The following is a 17,177-nucleotide window of genomic DNA, read 5'->3' as shown; positions in this document are numbered from 1 at the left end:
TAATTTGTCACATAAAAAATGAGGAATTCGTGCTTTTAGTGGTTTTGAGCAATACAATCTTTATCAAACGTAAGTGGAGGAAATGCTCAGGCATGTTCGTTAACGTGGTGCAGTGTTGTGTACTGGATATACTCATCCCAAAAGGTGAGGGTGTTTTTTAAAGGTGTCCAAACAATTCGGAAGCCTACAGCCTGACATGAAGTTTTGTTTCTGATGGGATGTTTATGTGTGTGGCAGGAAGCAGGAGAGTATGCAAGGGAGCAAAACATTCTATTTATGGAAGTGTCAGCAAAAACAGGCGCCAATGTACAAGAAATTTTCACGGAACTAGGTAAGAAAAATAACTTCAACAATTCTAAACTTCAACAAAGTTTGCACACTCGCCTCTAAGCTGTGTGGCCTGGGTTCTACCAGCTCGACCCGGCTACAAACTTTCACCCTGGTGTTTCGCAGGATGCATCAACGAGTGCACCGTCCCTTGGTTGGACGTTGAACAGGGCGACTCGTCAGATAGCTTTAGTAATGGTGGACGTTAAAGATGCCCCGGTGTCCGTGGGACGCAGCAAGGGTAGGCGAGCTATCGCCGAAACACCTGAACAAATCCCAAATTCCTACTCCGCCAGTTGAGCATCCTGCGTCGGAGTGCCGACCCGCCCGGGATAGCAACTCCAGCCAAGAATTTGCTCCGGCAGAACCGATGATCTGTGTGGAGCATTCAACCGGGTCTCGGGCCCCACCAAAGGGTAGCACACCTATTGAAGCGACACCACACTTGTGAAGAACCAGGGTGATCACTTGTAGTCAGGTCAGGGACACAACCCAGATGGGATAGCTCACAGGCGAGATCCCATGCCCCATAGCTCTGCAATATCCTATCACCCTATTAGTTTACCCCCATTCAGTTAAATATACCACCTTTAGAGGCCATTTTTCCCCACAAAGCGGGGGTTCGCCTTTTTCGGGAACCGTGGTTGTTGTTGTTTTTCGGTCCCCTTTTTGAAGCAATGTTTTACGGCCGGATGCCCTTCCTGACGCCAACCCTGTTTGCCGCCTTTAACGACAAACAGGGAATTACCAGTGAACTGGTACTCAATTAGCCGACCTCGGAAGGATGACAGGCTGAGTCAACCCCCCTGGCGTTAATTCAGCGATCGACCGGGATTCGAACCCAGGATCGTAGGATCCTAAGCCGGCACCCTAGCCGCTAGCCCAACACCAGGGATCACTGTGATCACTGTGTGTGAGTAAAATGCACTGTGATCAAATAATAAGGTAATGCAGGGTGGAGAAAGCTGAAACTGAGTTTATACACACCACAAAATGCATCAATTAATTAATGAGTCCATCTATTATGTATACAAAATGGCATGTTTGACAGCTTTCCCCGACACTCTCATCCATCCATAATACATACCCCTCTGTATTAAGTCTGGAACATCGACAAAATGCAACTTGTTCCCCAGTTTGCATATATTCCACATCACCCCCTCCTCCTCCTCTTCTATTTCCTCCAGGCAGGACCTATTTGGAGCGCAGACAGCAGCAAAGTATGGAGGACGCCGACCTGTGGAATGAAAGCATCAGCCTAAGCCAAGCCTGGGAGGCAGTAGAGGACGAACAGAGAGGATGCTGTCACTGAACAAACAACTTGGGTGGAACCAATTAGAAATTTTACAAACTGTACAAAGTCTGTATTACATGAATCTTTTGATATACAACGCAGAAACAATTAAAAGTGCAAAAACTACCACTACCCCCTGATCCACCGCCCCCCCCCCCCACCCCCCCAATCCCCCTCGCGCACTCCCACTCAAACTTTACATTATTTCCGACTACCTCACAACACCCCATAAGGTTGTCATTAAAATGAAATAAACAAACAAACTGAACATATGCTGCTTTAAGGTATTAATCAGGCCCAACAGCTTCCGAAACACTTTTCAACTCTCACCATGAAGTCTTGCATTTCACTCCCAAAAGTGTTTCGTACAATATCGAGGCTCATAGAAAACAATGCATGGTAATAGGGTAAAAAAGTATGAACTCTGCCCCAAATCCACCTGCACACCATAACCCTGCTGCCCCCTGTCCCACACACAATACAATTTAAACAAGAAAAAGAGCAATCAGAGATTGCAAACCCTCGCCACGATGTATTTGCAGTGGTTTTTAAGGCTTTTGTGTTAAAACAAATATGGAGGCCGAACCACGTGACCGATGACGTCATCATTATTTTTTTTCTAAACTAATTTATTCTTAGATTATGCTCAAGAAATTTAATCTTGATCGGATGAAGTTTTGTACTGGTCGAATTATGACGTCATAATGGAGGCACCTATGACATTATTAACATATTTTATTCCCCATTGAGAGTTCTTTGCAATGAGCCATGTCTCAATTTTTTCTATTCAGCACTTTCGGAGATATAGAGGTGCAAAGTTTTTCAATTTTTCCAAGATGGCGACCAAACCACATGACCGATGACGTCATAATTATCAATAAAAAAATGATGCAGGTGGAGTTGCAGCTATGGTGAAAATTTCCTGTCAATCGGACCAAGGGTTGCAGAGAAGATCATATTTATTCTGTGCGGACAAACAGACAAATGGACTCAAATCCAATACCCTCTCCTCTGGCGAGGGTAACTAGACAGCATCTGAAAATGCAAAGCCCGTCTGCACGTTAGTATTTCGACGTCTTCTTCTTCTTCTTCTTCCATATGATCAAATAATGAAAACAGTTTTAAAAAATACAAAATGAAAATTGATGATTTTATGCATCCTTGGCCTTTGAGCTTAGATCTAAAAAAAAAATCAGCTTCTAGGTTTTGATTGGTGTCGATTCCGGTCGATCGCTGAATTAACGCCAGGGGGGTTGACTCAGCCTGTCATCCTTCCGAGGTCGGCAAATTGAGTACCAGCTTGCTGGGATGAATGATCCCGGTGTGTACCCCGAATTTAGAATAGGTACACCGTATCCCTGCGCATCGAAGAGGCGACTAAGGGTTGGCGTCAGGAAGGGCATCCGGCCATAAAAACATTGCCTCAAACAGGGAACCATGATTGTCATGGGGCCCACAAGGCTAACCCCCGCTCTAGCGGGGAAAATGGCCTTAAACGATCACTCATTAGCTTTTGATTGGTGAACCAATTTGCAAATTCTTCAAATTTGAGGTCAATTGGACAAAAATTGGTGATTTTTTGCAACCATGACCTTTTGATCTAAAAAAAAAGCAATCGACTCCTACCTTTTGATTGGTCAACCTATCCAGTGACCCGATATGCGAACTCTTTAAATTTCAGGCAAATTGGGTGAAAATTAGTGATTTTATGCAGCCTTGATCTTTGACCTTTTGATCGAAAAAAAACCAATCTGCTTGTAGCTTTTCATTGGTGAACCAATTGAGTGACCCAATATGCAATTTCTTAAAATTTCAGGTCAAATGGTTGAAAAATGACGATTTTATGTGATGCTGACCTTTGACCTTTTGACCAAATTATTAATTTGTCATCTCCATATTCTCATAATAAAGCTTTGGTGAACATTTGATGACAAAACGCAAATGGTAAATTAAAATTTCAGGTCAATTGGATGAAAATTGATTTTTCAATCGGATGAAGGAGGGAAAGAAAGAGGGGGGGAGAGTAGGAGAGGGGGGAAAGAGAGGGGGAAAGAAAGAGTGGGGAGAAAGAAAGTGGGGGTGGGGGAAGAAAGAGAGGGGAGAAAGAAAGTGGGGGAAGAAAGAGAGGGGAGAAAGAAAGTGGGGGAAGAAAGAGAGGGGAGAAAGAAAGTGGGGGGGGGGGGGGGGTGAGAAAGAAAGAGGGGGGAAAGAAAGCATTGGGGGAAAGAAAGCGTTGGGGGAAAGAAAGCGTTGGGGGAAAGAAAGCGTTGGGGGAAAGAAAGCGTTGGGGGAAAGAAAGCGTTGGGGGAAAGAAAGCGTTGGGGGAAAGAAAGCGTTGGGGGAAAGAAAGCGTTGGGGGAAGAAAGCGTTGGGGGAAAGAAAGCGTTGGGGGAAAGAAAGCATTGGGGGAAAGAAAGCGTTGGGGGAAGAAAGCGTTGGGGGAAAGAAAGCGTTGGGGGAAAGAAAGCGCCTGGGGAAAGAAAGCGCCTGGGGAAAGAAAGCGCCTGGGGAAAGAAAGCGCCTGGGGAAAGAAAGCGCCTGGGGAAAGAAAGCGCCTGGGGAAAGAAAGCGCCTGGGGAAAGAAAGCGCCTGGGGAAAGAAAGCGTTGGGGGAAAGAAAGCGTTGGGGGAAAGAAAGCGTTGGGGGAAAGAAAGTGTTGGGGGAAAGAAAGCATTGGGGGAAAGAAAGCGCCTGGGGAAAGAAAGCGCCTGGGGAAAGAAAGCGTTGGGGGAAAGAAAGCGTTGGGGGAAAGAAAGTGTTGGGGGAAAGAAAGCGTTGGGGGAAAGAAAGCGTTGGGGGAAAGAAAGTGTTGGGGGAAAGAAAGCGTTGGGGGAAAGAAAGTGTTGGGGGAAAGAAAGCGTTGGGGGAAAGAAAGCGTTGGGGGAAAGAAAGCGCCTGGGGAAAGAAAGCGCCTGGGGAAAGAAAGCGCCTGGGGAAAGAAAGCGCCTGGGGAAAGAAAACGCCTGGGGAAAGAAAGCGCCTGGGGAAAGAAAGCGTTGGGGGAAAGAAAGCGTTGGGGGAAAGAAAGCGTTGGGGGAAAGAAAGTGTTGGGGGAAAGAAAGCATTGGGGGAAAGAAAGCGTTGGGGGAAAGAAAGCGTTGGGGGAAAGAAAGCGTTGGGGGAAAGAAAGCGTTGGGGGAAAAAAAGAGTTGGGGGAAAAAAAGAGTTGGGGGAAGAAAGAGATGGTGGAAAGAAAGAGTGGGGGAGGGGGGGGGGGAAAGAAAGATAGGTGGGAAAGAAAGAAAGGGGGGAAAGAAAGAGAGGAGGGAATGAAAGAGGGGGGGGGGGGAGGAAAAAAAGAGAAGAGTTGAAAGAAATAGAGGGGGAAGTGCTGGGGGATGATATAAGATGGTGGTGGACCCCCTGGGTTAAGCCCAAGAGGGAGGAGTGAAATTGAACAGTCTCTATCCGGAGGGCACGCAGTTTCACAAGCAGGAGGTATGGAATCCTCTATCCAGACATTTAAAAGCAACATTGACAAGTATTGGTGGGGTAAAGATTCAAACTACACCGAACCCTCACGCATACATTAGGGTGCATCAAACGCCCAACTATTTTAAAAAAGATGTTGGATTGATCTGTCCCAAATTTTATTTTGTTCCAATCATAAAATAAAGTTGCTATGCAAAATTTGGTAAGGTTTGGACATCATCTTCTGGGTCCACCTCACCATTTCATATTTTGAGTCGGTGGTATCAGAGTTGGAAATTTGACACGCAGCTGTTTTGAGGCCCATAAATAAAAATGAAAGGATTGACTGATTGCTACATATAATAACTCTTTGGAAAGGTATTATTGTGCTCTGTAGCAATATATAATCATCATAGGGATAGGGATACAATTCATTTATATACAAATAGTCAAAATAATGATTTTTTTCAAAATATGGATATAAAGCTAAATGAAGAGTATTTTTAAAATATAATATATAAATTAAAGAATATCCTGAATGTTGTAGTCATCTTGTCTTTACAGAGATCTTTTAACTAGACAAGATGATTAAAACAATTATTAGGCTATACTCTAATAAAATTGGATAATTGATTTATTTGTTGTACATAATTATGAAATGACATTATTGTTACTAATACTACCTTTTTCTTTCAGATAAAACAATGGATGGCACAGTAAAGAAAGCATCTGTTGCAACAAGAGAGTCCACCAAGGTGTTTGGTCTTGGAAGTGCCATAACTGAACAAGATTCCCAGATCAATGGCACCAGACTTCCAACTTGTTTACAAGTACTACGTTGTTTCATGTGGCACACGGAAGATGGCAAACTTGAACGACGCTCTCGGTGGGAATCAGCAATGCTTGTACTGCAGAAAGTGACACCATTTTATGGCAAGGCTAATATTCCTATCATCTCTGAACGCAAGGCTATTGAGAAAATTATCAAACTTGCAGATGATAATTCCAAGCTTAGATCAATCCCTATCAACCGAAGAACAACTCAAGCAAGCATCACAAAGGTGAATCAAATGGAGATGAAATTCATGGAGACATTTCCCTTGTGGCCCAATGATGCTAGTTCTCACATCAAGAATCCTGAAGACTTAGCATTCCTGGAATCTATGAAGACAGATCGCTGTGCAACATTTGGCTGCCAAGATAAACTGTTGGCAGATAAGATGCAGCGTAAAGTGAACGGCGAGGAAAAAGAATCAGAGAGGTGAGCAAGTATGGAGCTGGAATTCAACATAAATACTACAACCACTGTGTATAATATTAGTGACAGTGATGAAGAAGTAACTCTTGGACCTTCAACAAGCACACCAACAACCTCAAGAAGTCATCATCGTTTAGTTAGACCTGGCACATCAGTTTTCATTCCACATGACATCCTGAAGAGGCCCAGTCTTGTTTCACTGGCAACAAGGATGAAGATGACACCACCCAACAGGCTGCTTTCACAGAAGCTCTTATTGAAGAAACAGGAGGGGATGTAGCGAAGGTGTCAACATCATATGCTACAGCAGATAAATCAAGACGCAAAATTGGACAGCATATTGCTACTACCTGTAAGGACAAATGGATACCTCCGAAGCTTGCTACGTTGCACTGGGACTCAAAGCTGCTTCCATGCTTAACTAACCAAAACACTTTTGAAGAACGCCTGGCTGTGCTTTTGGGTTCTCAAACTGATATGAAGCTGCTGGGTGTTCCATCCTACAAGCCTGGAACAGACCGTAAATCTGGAGATATAATTGCTCAGCTGACTAATAACCTACTTGAATCATGGAACTGCCAAGAGAATGTTGTCAACTTGACATTTGACACAACTGTATCTAACACCGGCCACATCAGTGCAGCTTGTGTAACAATTCAACAACGGCTTAACAAAGCTCTTCTGTGGTCAGGCTGCAGACACCACATTGGTGAAGTCATTCTTACGCACATTTTTACTGATCTTAAAGTTGAAGCATCTAAGTCACCAGATATCTTCCTCTTCTCAAGGTTTCGCAAGAACTTTGAAATGTTTCCACACACATTCAATGAACCACTTTCACGATTTGATCCATCTCAACTAAATGAAGCAGCAACAAGTTTGACAAGTGACTGGCAAAATAATGTTCTCAGACTCTGTCACACCGAGCAATCTCTAAGACGTGATGATTATTTGGAATTTGTCGATCTGTGTACTGTATTCCTTGATGGTGAAGTAGCTGAACATCAAATAACCTACAAGCGTCCTGGTGCACTGCATAAAGCCAGATGGATGGCGAAGCTCCTCTACTCAATCAAATTATGTCTCTTCGAAAAACAATTCGCTGATCTTCCAGCAGGTACAATTACCACAGAAAAACAAGTGCCAAAGATCAGAGAATTTGTCACGTTTGTCACTCTAGTATACAGCTCCTGGTGGATGACATGTACCTCTGTCACCGATGCCCCATGGAATGACCTGCAGATCATCTCCAAACTGAAACAGTATGAAGCTGTCAATGCTGGAATCTCAAGAAGTGCCCTGAAAGCCTTCAAACGACATCTCTGGTACCTCACAGAAGAGATGGTTCCACTTGCCCTCTTCAGCTCAGTTGTTCCTCATGACCATCGCCGTGCTCTGGCAGACAGACTTCTGGAGGTTCAGCCAGATTTTCCAGTAACCAACCCACAAGGACGGTTTGGTACTGGGTTTGGTAAGCCCAGATTCACTGATGACTTGACTGAGAAGACCACTCTGGCTGATTTTGTTGGACCAGATTCATGGTACCTATTTCATCATCTGAAGCTTGACTGGGCATTTCTAGTTATAGTCTAGTAGGAAGACTAGGTCCCCCTGCACCCCCCGGAGATATACTTCTAATCAGTGTTTCTAGATTGGAAAAAATGTGTAGAAAATGACTAGCTATGGCCCCAAGCTGAAAAAATGTCCCACATACCATTTTTATGCAAATTACTGCTGCCATTATCAAAAAAACGATTTTTGACATATCTCAGCCAATATTGCAGATAATTGAAAAATGAAGGTGTCTAGACCCATGTTTTGAAGGGCATAGATCATGATAGAACTATTCATAACATGATTACATGTGTCTATGGTATACTAGTATGCATATTAATGCTGTAATTACAAAATAATCAGTTTTACAAATGATAAGGATACGTTAATACTGCAGATAACTTAACATGGTACATAAGGGGTCTAAACCCAGGTATTTTCAAGGTTAAATGTCAACAAGATGCTCCTGAGTCTTGCATAGGGGCGGGACATTGGCAGTAACATTGGTACCACTCAACTTTTCTTCCCACCATTGACTTTGTATTGCGAGAGATTTTCACTTGCTTATTTAAAGGTTTCTCACCCAGCCCACGTAAAATCTACCAACTCCTGCTGTTAACTCCCAAACATATTTTTTTATGTTATCCAATCACAGTGCAGAAATGACAGACTAGAGATCCAAATTAGTGCTGCTATAGCTGCCATTTTACATTTCCATCCATGTAACATGCGCGCTCGCGCGCTCGTATCAATTGGTAATGTCGCGCGCTCGTATCAATTGGTAACGTTGATGTTATTGAATACCTCAGTTGAAAGTTCAGTCTTCCATTCCATCTGTGTGTTGTTCTTGGTATTCATCCTCCAATCTAGCCAGGTAAGATGCTAACTATAATGTTACTCACACTCTTGACTTCAGTTTCTGCATGAAATCATAAACAGGCAGAATAACAGCTGAGCCAGCTAGCACCATGTTAGCTAACGTTAAAGCTAGCCTCATCTATGTACAGTATGTTCCTAATGTCGGTGTAACTTAAACTTTTGTTAATGCCAAACATGAGACATATCTGTTGACTTCTGTATATGAATTGAACCAGAAAGAGGCACGACAGCTGAGCTAGCTACAGTAACTTAGCACAATGTTTCATTGGCCTAGATAGCTAACGTTAGTGTGGAAGAATTTAGATGTTTTAGCTATTAGCACTTTTGATGCCACTAAACATGGTTTAGTCAGCTAAAAAGTACCCTAGTGTAGAACATGACTCAGAACCTCTGTTACCTCACTGAAAACTCAGAGCCTCCTTTCACAGGCACTTTTAACATCATTCGTGATTTCTTATTTGTCATTTAACAGTGATGGTAGACATCGACAGCAAGCATGCCCAAAAGAAAACGGAGTGTAGAACCTGCAGCCCAAAGCTCTCCTCCTACATGCATCCTTCATGTACCATCCATGTCTGATCATGGGGATTTCACGCCCCTCCGTAAAATTAAAGGATCTGCTTCAGAAAAACTGCAACTGCTTCAAAAGATCCGGGATAGACGTCTCAACCAACCGCATGACTCCCCATGTCGTATGCAATCAGTATGTGATCAGATCCCGGCAACTCTTCCTGATGACCTAGAAAGAGTAGGATATCACAGCAAGTGTTATAAGCACTTTGTCCGCCACTTTCATCGTCTGGGAGATGATACAGAACCAGGGCCATCAACCTCATCATGGCATCACTCTCCTCGTAAACCAGGAGGTTCTGCTGAACCCATCTTCCCGCCAGAGTGTATATTTTGTGAGAAAGTTGAGACCAAAGATGCTCATCGCAATACTGAGAGGCCTACAACCTTCCCATCCTTTAAAAACAAAGAAAATGCATGGGAGCAAATCGAAACACGGGCTGAGAAAATGGGTCTCTATCGACTCCATCGAAAGGTGAAAAACAAAGACCTCTTTGCATGTGAGGCCAAACACCATCCGTCATGTTTTAAAGCTTTCCGCACAGCATTCTACAACTATGAGCGTGCGATTCACAGAGCCGAAGCACCAAAGGAGCAGGCTTGCATGTCAGCCGCCCATGAAAAGGCATTCAACTCAGTACTGGAACACATTCAAACCCAGGTCATCCAGCAGAATAAAGTTCTACAGCTTTCTTCCTTGCGCTTGCTCTATGTCGAGGAACTGAAACTGAATGGATATGAGAACTCAAATTATCGGTCAGAGAAACTACTGAAACGCCTACAGAATGACCCAATCAAGGAGCATATCCACTTCACGAAGGTTGATCATGACAAATGTGATGTCATTTCTTTCTGGCTTGTGCACAGCTCAAACATAACAGTTTCCAATGCTCTCGCACGAGCATTCACACTCGGAAGCACAAACAAGAACCAAAATGTTGCCCTCCAACTTCGCCAGGGTATTCTACAGGCTTTCAGAGAGTGTAAAGACCAACCATGGCCACCAACAGCTGAAGACATGGAGCTCAATCCTGAAGACATCCTACCTCCAGACCTTGTCCGCTTTCTCAGCGTGCTAATGACTGGCAAGGAGGGCATCGAGACAGAAAAGGTGAAGCGTCTGGTCTTCTCCATTGGACAAGATCTGTGCCGTGCAGTGTCAGATGGAAAATGGAAGTTACCAAAGCACATTCTCCTCTGTGTGACTGTAAGGCACCTGTTCCGAAGCAAACAGCTCACCACAATACTACACAGGCTTGGACACTCTGAGAGCTACGATTTCGCCTTGGAGTTGGAAACTGCTCTCGCCAAGGTCCTGGATGAAGTCTCAACTTATCGTACACCACAAATTGTGACAGGAGAGGGCAACCTTGTATTCCACTGTGAGTGGGACAACTTGAATAAAACCACTACCAGTGTGCACGGCAGCAACATTGTAAACAGTGCTGGAGGAATCATGGTGCAGGAGGTCAAGCCCGGGTTCGAGAGCAGCAAGGACCGAATGCTACCTACCATCAATAGGTCACAACAGCGTAGCCTGAAGGTCGACACACCAAAAACTCTCCCACCCTTGCACTTTACTCGCGTTGGCCCGAAGTTCCCTGAAGGCTCATCATTCACACCGCCAGCAGAGAATGACACAGTCTATGCCACTACGATGCAAGAGTACTACATCTGGCTCTTCAGCAGATACATCGGAAGCTGTGGCCTGCAGCCTGTGCCTGGGCTAGGGGGTTTCACCTCTGCAACTGGTTCTCCCCCACCCAGCAAATCAACAGTCGACTACTGCACGCCTATCCACCAACCGATCACAGACAACGCAGTTGTTCGTGAGCTACTGAAGCGTTCCGAGGCAGCAACTGCTGAGGTGGGTCAGAGATGGGTCCTGAATACATTTGATCTGGGTGTCTGCATGAAAGCCCTTCCCATCATCTGGCGCTGGCCAAATGAATTTGCTAGTCATGTAGTAACGATTGGACCCTTCCACACATCCATGAACTACATCGGGATGCTCACTGGACACAAGATGCGTGGTTCTGGATATGCAGAGATTCTCTTTGAGGCACAACTAGTAACAAGTGGATCTCTCAAAGGTGTTCTCAGTGGAAAGGCCTACGCAAAGTCCCTCTTTTGCCTCAAAACAGTGTGTGAGGCAATGGAGAGGCTGTTGATGGAGAGATTCACTGAGGAGGAGAACATCATGATCTCTGACCCTGCTGTGCTTCTCAGAATGACCCAGTCTTGCAACCGAGAGCACCTCGCATACTAGTATACCATAGACACATGTAATCATGTTATGAATAGTTCTATCATGATCTATGCCCTTCAAAACATGGGTCTAGACACCTTCATTTTTCAATTATCTGCAATATTGGCTGAGATATGTCAAAAATCGTTTTTTTTGATAATGGCAGCAGTAATTTGCATAAAAATGGTATGTGGGACATTTTTTCAGCTTGGGGCCATAGCTAGTCATTTTCTACACATTTTTTCCAATCTAGAAACACTGATTAGAAGTATATCTCCGGGGGGTGCAGGGGGACCTAGTCTTCCTACTAGACTATTACCGATGTTCAAGAATGGACTAACTCTGCAGCCTACCAGACATCATGGACTAATGTTGAAGCCTTGAAAGTTGGTGAATGACTCTGCAGAAAGGGGAGTTAAGCTTAGCTCTGACTTCCTTTCAGCAGCCAGAAGTGAAGACCACTACCAAAATGTGCTACAAGTTGTTGAGCACAACCGCAAGGAGCAACCGAATCTTCGAAAGCGAGCAGCTCAAGACTAAACTGTCAGAAATATCCATGAAAACTACAGTATCTTTGTTTTGTTTCTATTTTCATGTTCATCCATAGTCAGATGTACTCGTATTAAGATGATAAATGCTAAGATTGTGTATATATGATTCTACTGTAATAAAAATTATATCATTCTGGTATCTATAATACATATGATTATACCAATAAAATCATGATTTTGACTATTTGTGTATAAGTGAATTATATCCCTATCCCTATGATGATTATATATTGCTACAGAGCACAATAATACCTTTCCAAAGAGCTATTGTATGTAGCAATCGGTCAATCCTTTCATTTTTATTTATGGGCCTCAAAACAGCTGCGTGTCAAATTTCTGACTCTGATACTACCGACTCAAAATCTAATTTGCTGAGGTGGACCCAGAAGATGATATCAAAACCTTACCAAATTTTGCATAGGAACTTTATTTTATGACTGGAACAAAATAAAATTGGGGACAGATTGTTTTCTTGACATAGGGGCGTTTGATGCACCCTAGCATACATGACAGTAACGCTTACAGGACGTCATGACCAGATGCTACAGGATTATCCTTTATCCTGCATTTTATGATGATGATGAATAAATACGGTAATTCAAATTTAAATAACAAAGATTTTAAAGGTGGTAGTAAAAAAGGACGTTTTTTTGGAAGTTTACTGCAGTTTTTTACACCACCTTATTTAAGACTTGTTTCATTAGTTATTCGTACCTGTTGTTTGTGTCCCTTATGACATCCCTAAAACCAGTACGTTTCCTGTTTTGGAATTATTTTAAATTTCGTTTGACCATCAGGCAACGACCTCACTGCTCTGCGCGAACCCGCACTCGGGACGACATTCCGCACAATTTGCCAAATTCAGAGCCAAAGTACTGCTAAACTGCACGTCGGTGTTTGTGTTGGTGCGAGACACCAGGAGGGTAGTTTACAGCGAGGCCCGAGATTCAAACCCAGGCTAACTAGCTTAGAGGTCGGAGTACGTACATCGAGGCCATCCTGGCAGCGCAAAAGCTTTGTAGATGTCAACACAAGACCATGTCGATCTCTGGATCTACGGACGACTCCTCATTGGGACACGGCCAATCACTCTTTACTACAGATGTAGTGGCAAACCTCCCACGGTTGTACCAGTTTAACATATAAAAGTGTTCTTTCAAATCTGAAGTCATTCCCTCCATGGTGACCCACGTGGAATGCAGTGACCAGGGAAGTGAAGACCTCATATTCGGGGGGAGCACAGGGGGGTGCACAAAGGGGTGGGGGGAGCACTGGGGGGGGGGGGGCACTGGGGGGGGAGCGCAGGGGGAGAGCACAGGGAAGAGGTGCACAGGGGGGGGGGGAGCACAGAGGAAGGGGGAGCACAGGGGGAGGGGTGCACAGGTGGGGGGTGCACAGGGGGGCATAGGGAGGCACAGGGGGTGTGCATGGGGGGCACAGGGGGGTGCGGCGCCCAGGCGGTGCATAGGGGGGCACAGCGGGTGTGCATGGAGGCACAGGGGGGTGTGCACGGGGGCACGGTGCACAGGGAGGGATGCACGGGGGGGGGGGGCTATGCCGTTTTCAATGAGCCGCCCTTCTTCCTCTTCCTGCCCCTCAGAGACGGGGGCAAAGCGAGGTGGAACGCAGTCTCGCAGGTGCTGCAAATGGGACTGAAGGTACAAAAGATGGACAGGCACACGGAGCACACGTAGGCGATGTCGAGAAGCTGCCGATGGCAGAAGCAGGCCGGACGGGCGTCCGAGCGGGAAGGGCGGGGGAGCAGCAGGCGGCGTCGCACGTCCGGCTCGCTCAGAAACACCCACTGCAGGTACTGCAGCAGGGACTCCTGTTCAGGTACGCGCAGGTACAGACCCCCCGTGAGACCGGACACCTGCTGGAGGAGCGACGACTCTGAACCCAGGGCGCACACGTCCACGCACACGTCCTGCTTCTCAGCGGTGAAGGCGACATTCATGAGGTTCATGTACTGCGCTTCCTCGCACGCAGCGAGCAGCACGATCCGGCCCTTCATCTCCCCTCCGTGCACCTGGTCCTGCTTGCGCATCCGGTTGATGTAACAGAGCGCCTTGGCCAGAGCCCCCGCGGTGAGGGAGCCGGTCGTCATGTCGGCGGTTACCTCGACCCGGGCGAGCATGGCGACCGCCTCCCTCACCACGGTGTCGTCCAGGGTCGAAAGCAGCTCCAGGCGGCCGTCCCGGCTCTCTTGGACCGCGTCCTGCTCCAGGCCGGACGTGCTCCGGGTCGGGTACAGGAAGCGGCTGTCCCTCTGTCCACAGGCAAGGAAGGCCAGGTGGCGGCGGCGAGATGATGCCAGGTAGCAGTTGGCAAACACGAGCGCCGAATCCAGGCAGTGCGAGAGGGACGCCTCTCCGCGAAGCCTCCTCTGTCCCCACCAAACCGGGTTTACATCCAAGATGATCACGAGCATCGAGCTGTCCTCCGCCACGGACATAATGCCGTGTTGGGTGCGACCGAGAACAAATCCTCGCGCGTCTCTAATTCTATGGGTCAGCAAATCAAACTTTCGGCGTGTAGTTCCGGGTCACCAAATCGACCTTCCGGCGCGTAGTTCCGGGTCACCAAATCAAACTTCCGGCGCGTAGTTCCGGGTCACCAAATCAAACTTCCGGCGCGTAGTTCCGGGTCACCAAATCAAACTTCCGGCGCTACTTCCGGCCACGTTGGCGTTCATGTTTTTAATTTTTATTCCGACAGCGGATGGAGACAAATTATTGCATCCTCGAGCTACGCCACCGCTTTGAGGACAATAAAACAATTACTCATTTAATGCTGACTGAAAAGGGTGGGAACTTGCTTATTGAGGCAGCAATCTATTTATTACGTACGCATGTGGCGGATTTTTCTTCCAACCTATTCTCCATTATTATAGCAAATTACTACATGAGCCTCGACTATGTGTACAAAAAAAATATATTCCCGTAGTCCTGCGGGATTCTAAACGGGGTAGGGAAGGTCACTCCTGTCATGGAGTTGGCAAGCTGGGCGCAGCAATTCATATTTATTACCACATCTGATGAAATTTTAATTTTCTAATGGCGGCAAGGTGCTCCATTTGAAATTGCTTGTTCGTTATATGCACCTTTTTAAATAAAAATTTGTATTGGTGTAAAAATTGGTTGTTGTTGTTTTATATGCAGCATGTGGTCCATTGTTTCATTCGTACAGTGGGCAATTTTTGCACGGAGGTATATAATAAACCTGGAGAGCCAATGACGGCTGTCGGCTGAAGCTAGCGGAAGTTGCTTGGCGGCCATATTGGGAAGCCGATTGTGTCTGCGTCCGTTTTTGATCTCACAATCAGCTGATCTCACAATTTCTGATTCATTTTGGATGCTTACCGACTGTAAGGAGTCTTATTTGTGAACGCGCTGTTTCAAAATGCCACAGTGTGTTGCATTTGACTGCACAAATACCTCAGGGAAGGCCTCCACATGCACATTTCACAAGTAAGTGACAAACCGCGATCGCGGGTGTTCTGCTTTTTCAGTTTCTGGCGTGGTCACGGTGGTGGGGCTAGGTAATTAAGTTTCAATGAAGTTTCAATGAAGTTTGAACACTGTGTTTGAATTTGATGATGTTAGACCACGCGCAGGGTGTGCAATACGACACAGATCTCAAATATAACTGTATTGTGTATTCACTAGGGCTATGTGAGTATGTCAGACTGATGTCTGATTGACTCATTCATTGATTCAGATTGAAGTATCGAGATTGACTCGTCAGCTCGTGATCATTGTCAAGTGATTTAATTTGTGATGAGCTTAACTTAATTGTCCAGTCTACTACTGTCAGGGTTTCCATGCCCTCCTGTGTCACTCGTGAGCAGAAAGAGCAAATGGGGGTTACTTGTGGAAGGTACGAAAGTCCGACACATGGCAAACATTAGCAGATGAAGTTGTATTTAACTATACATATGAAACTCAAAATATTATTTTGATATGGAGTCGTTTTGACTCGGATGTTTTGACTGCCCTCTGAGGTTTTGACCCGCAACCACATTTTGTGACCACAATGTATTTTGTTTCAAGGTTTCCAAAGGATAAGGACTTGTGCTCTCGATGGACATCTGCCCTGAGAAGGGAGTCCTTCTACCCCACCCCAGGCACCACAGTTCTGTGCAGTGATCACTTCAATGAGAGTGACTTCGACAGGACTGGTCAAACCGTCCGACTGAAGCCGAAGTACTCGAAGTACTCGATGCATGTCACATGCTTAAACTTGCAAGAAACTGTCTTGGATCCATGAAAATGATGGAGGATGGCAACAAAAAAGTCATCGCGTGGAAATACATCCAGGCACTCTTTGATCTGCAGAAGAGGGAAGGCTTGCATCTGGAAAATAAGCTCTCCCGGAAACACATCGAGTGGAAGAGCAATGTCATGAAGGTGGACACAGCGCTCAGACATTGAGCACTAGTGTAGCAGATGCAATTCGGTTTTGCAGGGACACTTTGCAACTATCAGAATTTCAGGGCAGTGAGGCTACCTGCCAATACATTGAAACATTGGACAAACTGTTTGACATTCTAAATTCTCGCAATCCATTGGCACGAAACTACAAGGCACCACTCATGACATCACGAGAAGGACTTTTCCTGCCATTCCTGGATACTGCCTACAGTTACTTGTCCAACATCAAAAACATGAATGGTCAAGTTATGACCAATACGCGTTTGAAAACCCCCTTCATTGGTTTCATGATCTGCATAGAGAGTGTCACAATTTTGTATTTCACATATGTCAAACCTGCCTCATCTCCCCTGCGATACCTGCTCATGTACAAAATGAGCCAAGACCACATTGAACTTTTCTTTGGAGCGGTCCGCATTGCATGTGGAAGTGGGAATAACCCAACGGCCCGGCAGTTTGTTGCCGCATATAAGCGCCTCTTGATGCGACATGACATCAAGTCTGCAAGTGGGTTGCCCTTTGTCTGATATGGCGAGTTCACCAACACTTCATGTAAATATTTAAACTGTAAAAGATGTGTTGCATGAGATGTCTATATCTCCGCTCCATTATTCATGTAACAATTACCATGTCCTGCTGAACGTTCCATTGC

The 17,177-nt window shown here is 45.5% G+C and overlaps 3 protein-coding genes across 6 annotated transcripts in view; 2 read left to right on the top strand and 1 right to left on the bottom strand.

The window, feature by feature from the left end:
• Positions 1-1,747, top strand: part of LOC137434467 (ras-related protein Rab5) — a 34,555-nt gene extending 32,808 nt beyond the window's left edge. For 2 of the 3 annotated variants that reach the window (XM_068127490.2, XM_068127491.2), the window contains exons 5-6: positions 238-331; positions 1,515-1,747. In XM_068127490.2, the coding sequence (XP_067983591.2) occupies positions 238-331; positions 1,515-1,639 (219 nt within the window). In that variant the 3' untranslated portion in view covers positions 1,640-1,747. The remainder of the gene's footprint in view (positions 1-237; positions 332-1,514) is intronic. The other variant, XM_068127493.2, reaches the window with a different exon arrangement.
• On the bottom strand, positions 254-15,056 carry GTF2H3 (general transcription factor IIH subunit 3). 2 transcript variants are annotated; one of them, XM_068127489.2, is made up of 2 exons: positions 13,966-15,056; positions 254-1,564 (listed from the first exon to the last, which is right to left on the bottom strand). In XM_068127489.2, exons 1-2 carry the CDS (start codon positions 14,545-14,547, stop codon positions 1,502-1,504), a joined length of 645 nt encoding a protein of 214 aa, XP_067983590.1. In that variant the 5' UTR covers positions 14,548-15,056; the 3' UTR covers positions 254-1,501. The 2 variants fall into 2 exon arrangements, with proteins under 2 accessions (XP_067983590.1, XP_078641688.1); XM_078785562.1 differs by having other exon boundaries at positions 13,080-15,050.
• Positions 5,729-12,276, top strand: LOC144894025 (uncharacterized). Its single transcript, XM_078785561.1, has 2 exons — positions 5,729-7,871; positions 11,853-12,276. Exons 1-2 carry the CDS (start codon positions 6,768-6,770, stop codon positions 11,937-11,939), a joined length of 1,191 nt encoding a protein of 396 aa, XP_078641687.1. The 5' UTR covers positions 5,729-6,767; the 3' UTR covers positions 11,940-12,276.
• Positions 15,057-17,177: the final 2,121 nt, after the last annotated feature.

The sequence above is a fragment of the Myxine glutinosa genome, chromosome 10, assembly GCF_964187855.1.
Source record: "Myxine glutinosa chromosome 10, kmMyxGlut1.1, whole genome shotgun sequence".
Lineage (NCBI taxonomy): Eukaryota > Metazoa > Chordata > Myxini > Myxiniformes > Myxinidae > Myxine > Myxine glutinosa.
Note: the sequence above shows the minus strand (reverse complement) of the source record. Positions and strands in the feature narration are given on the sequence as shown.

Bases quoted from the DNA above. Each gene is read 5' to 3' on its own strand.
- LOC144894025 (XM_078785561.1), top strand. From the start codon at position 6,768: ATGAAGCTGCTGGGTGTTCCATCCTACAAGCCTGGAACAGACCGTAAA. The intron at 7,872-11,852 runs GTTATAGTCTAG...TCTTCCTACTAG, and splicing joins AGCTTGACTGGGCATTTCTA to ACTATTACCGATGTTCAAGA.
- GTF2H3 (XM_078785562.1), bottom strand. From the start codon at position 14,547: ATGTCCGTGGCGGAGGACAGCTCGATGCTCGTGATCATCTTGGATGTA.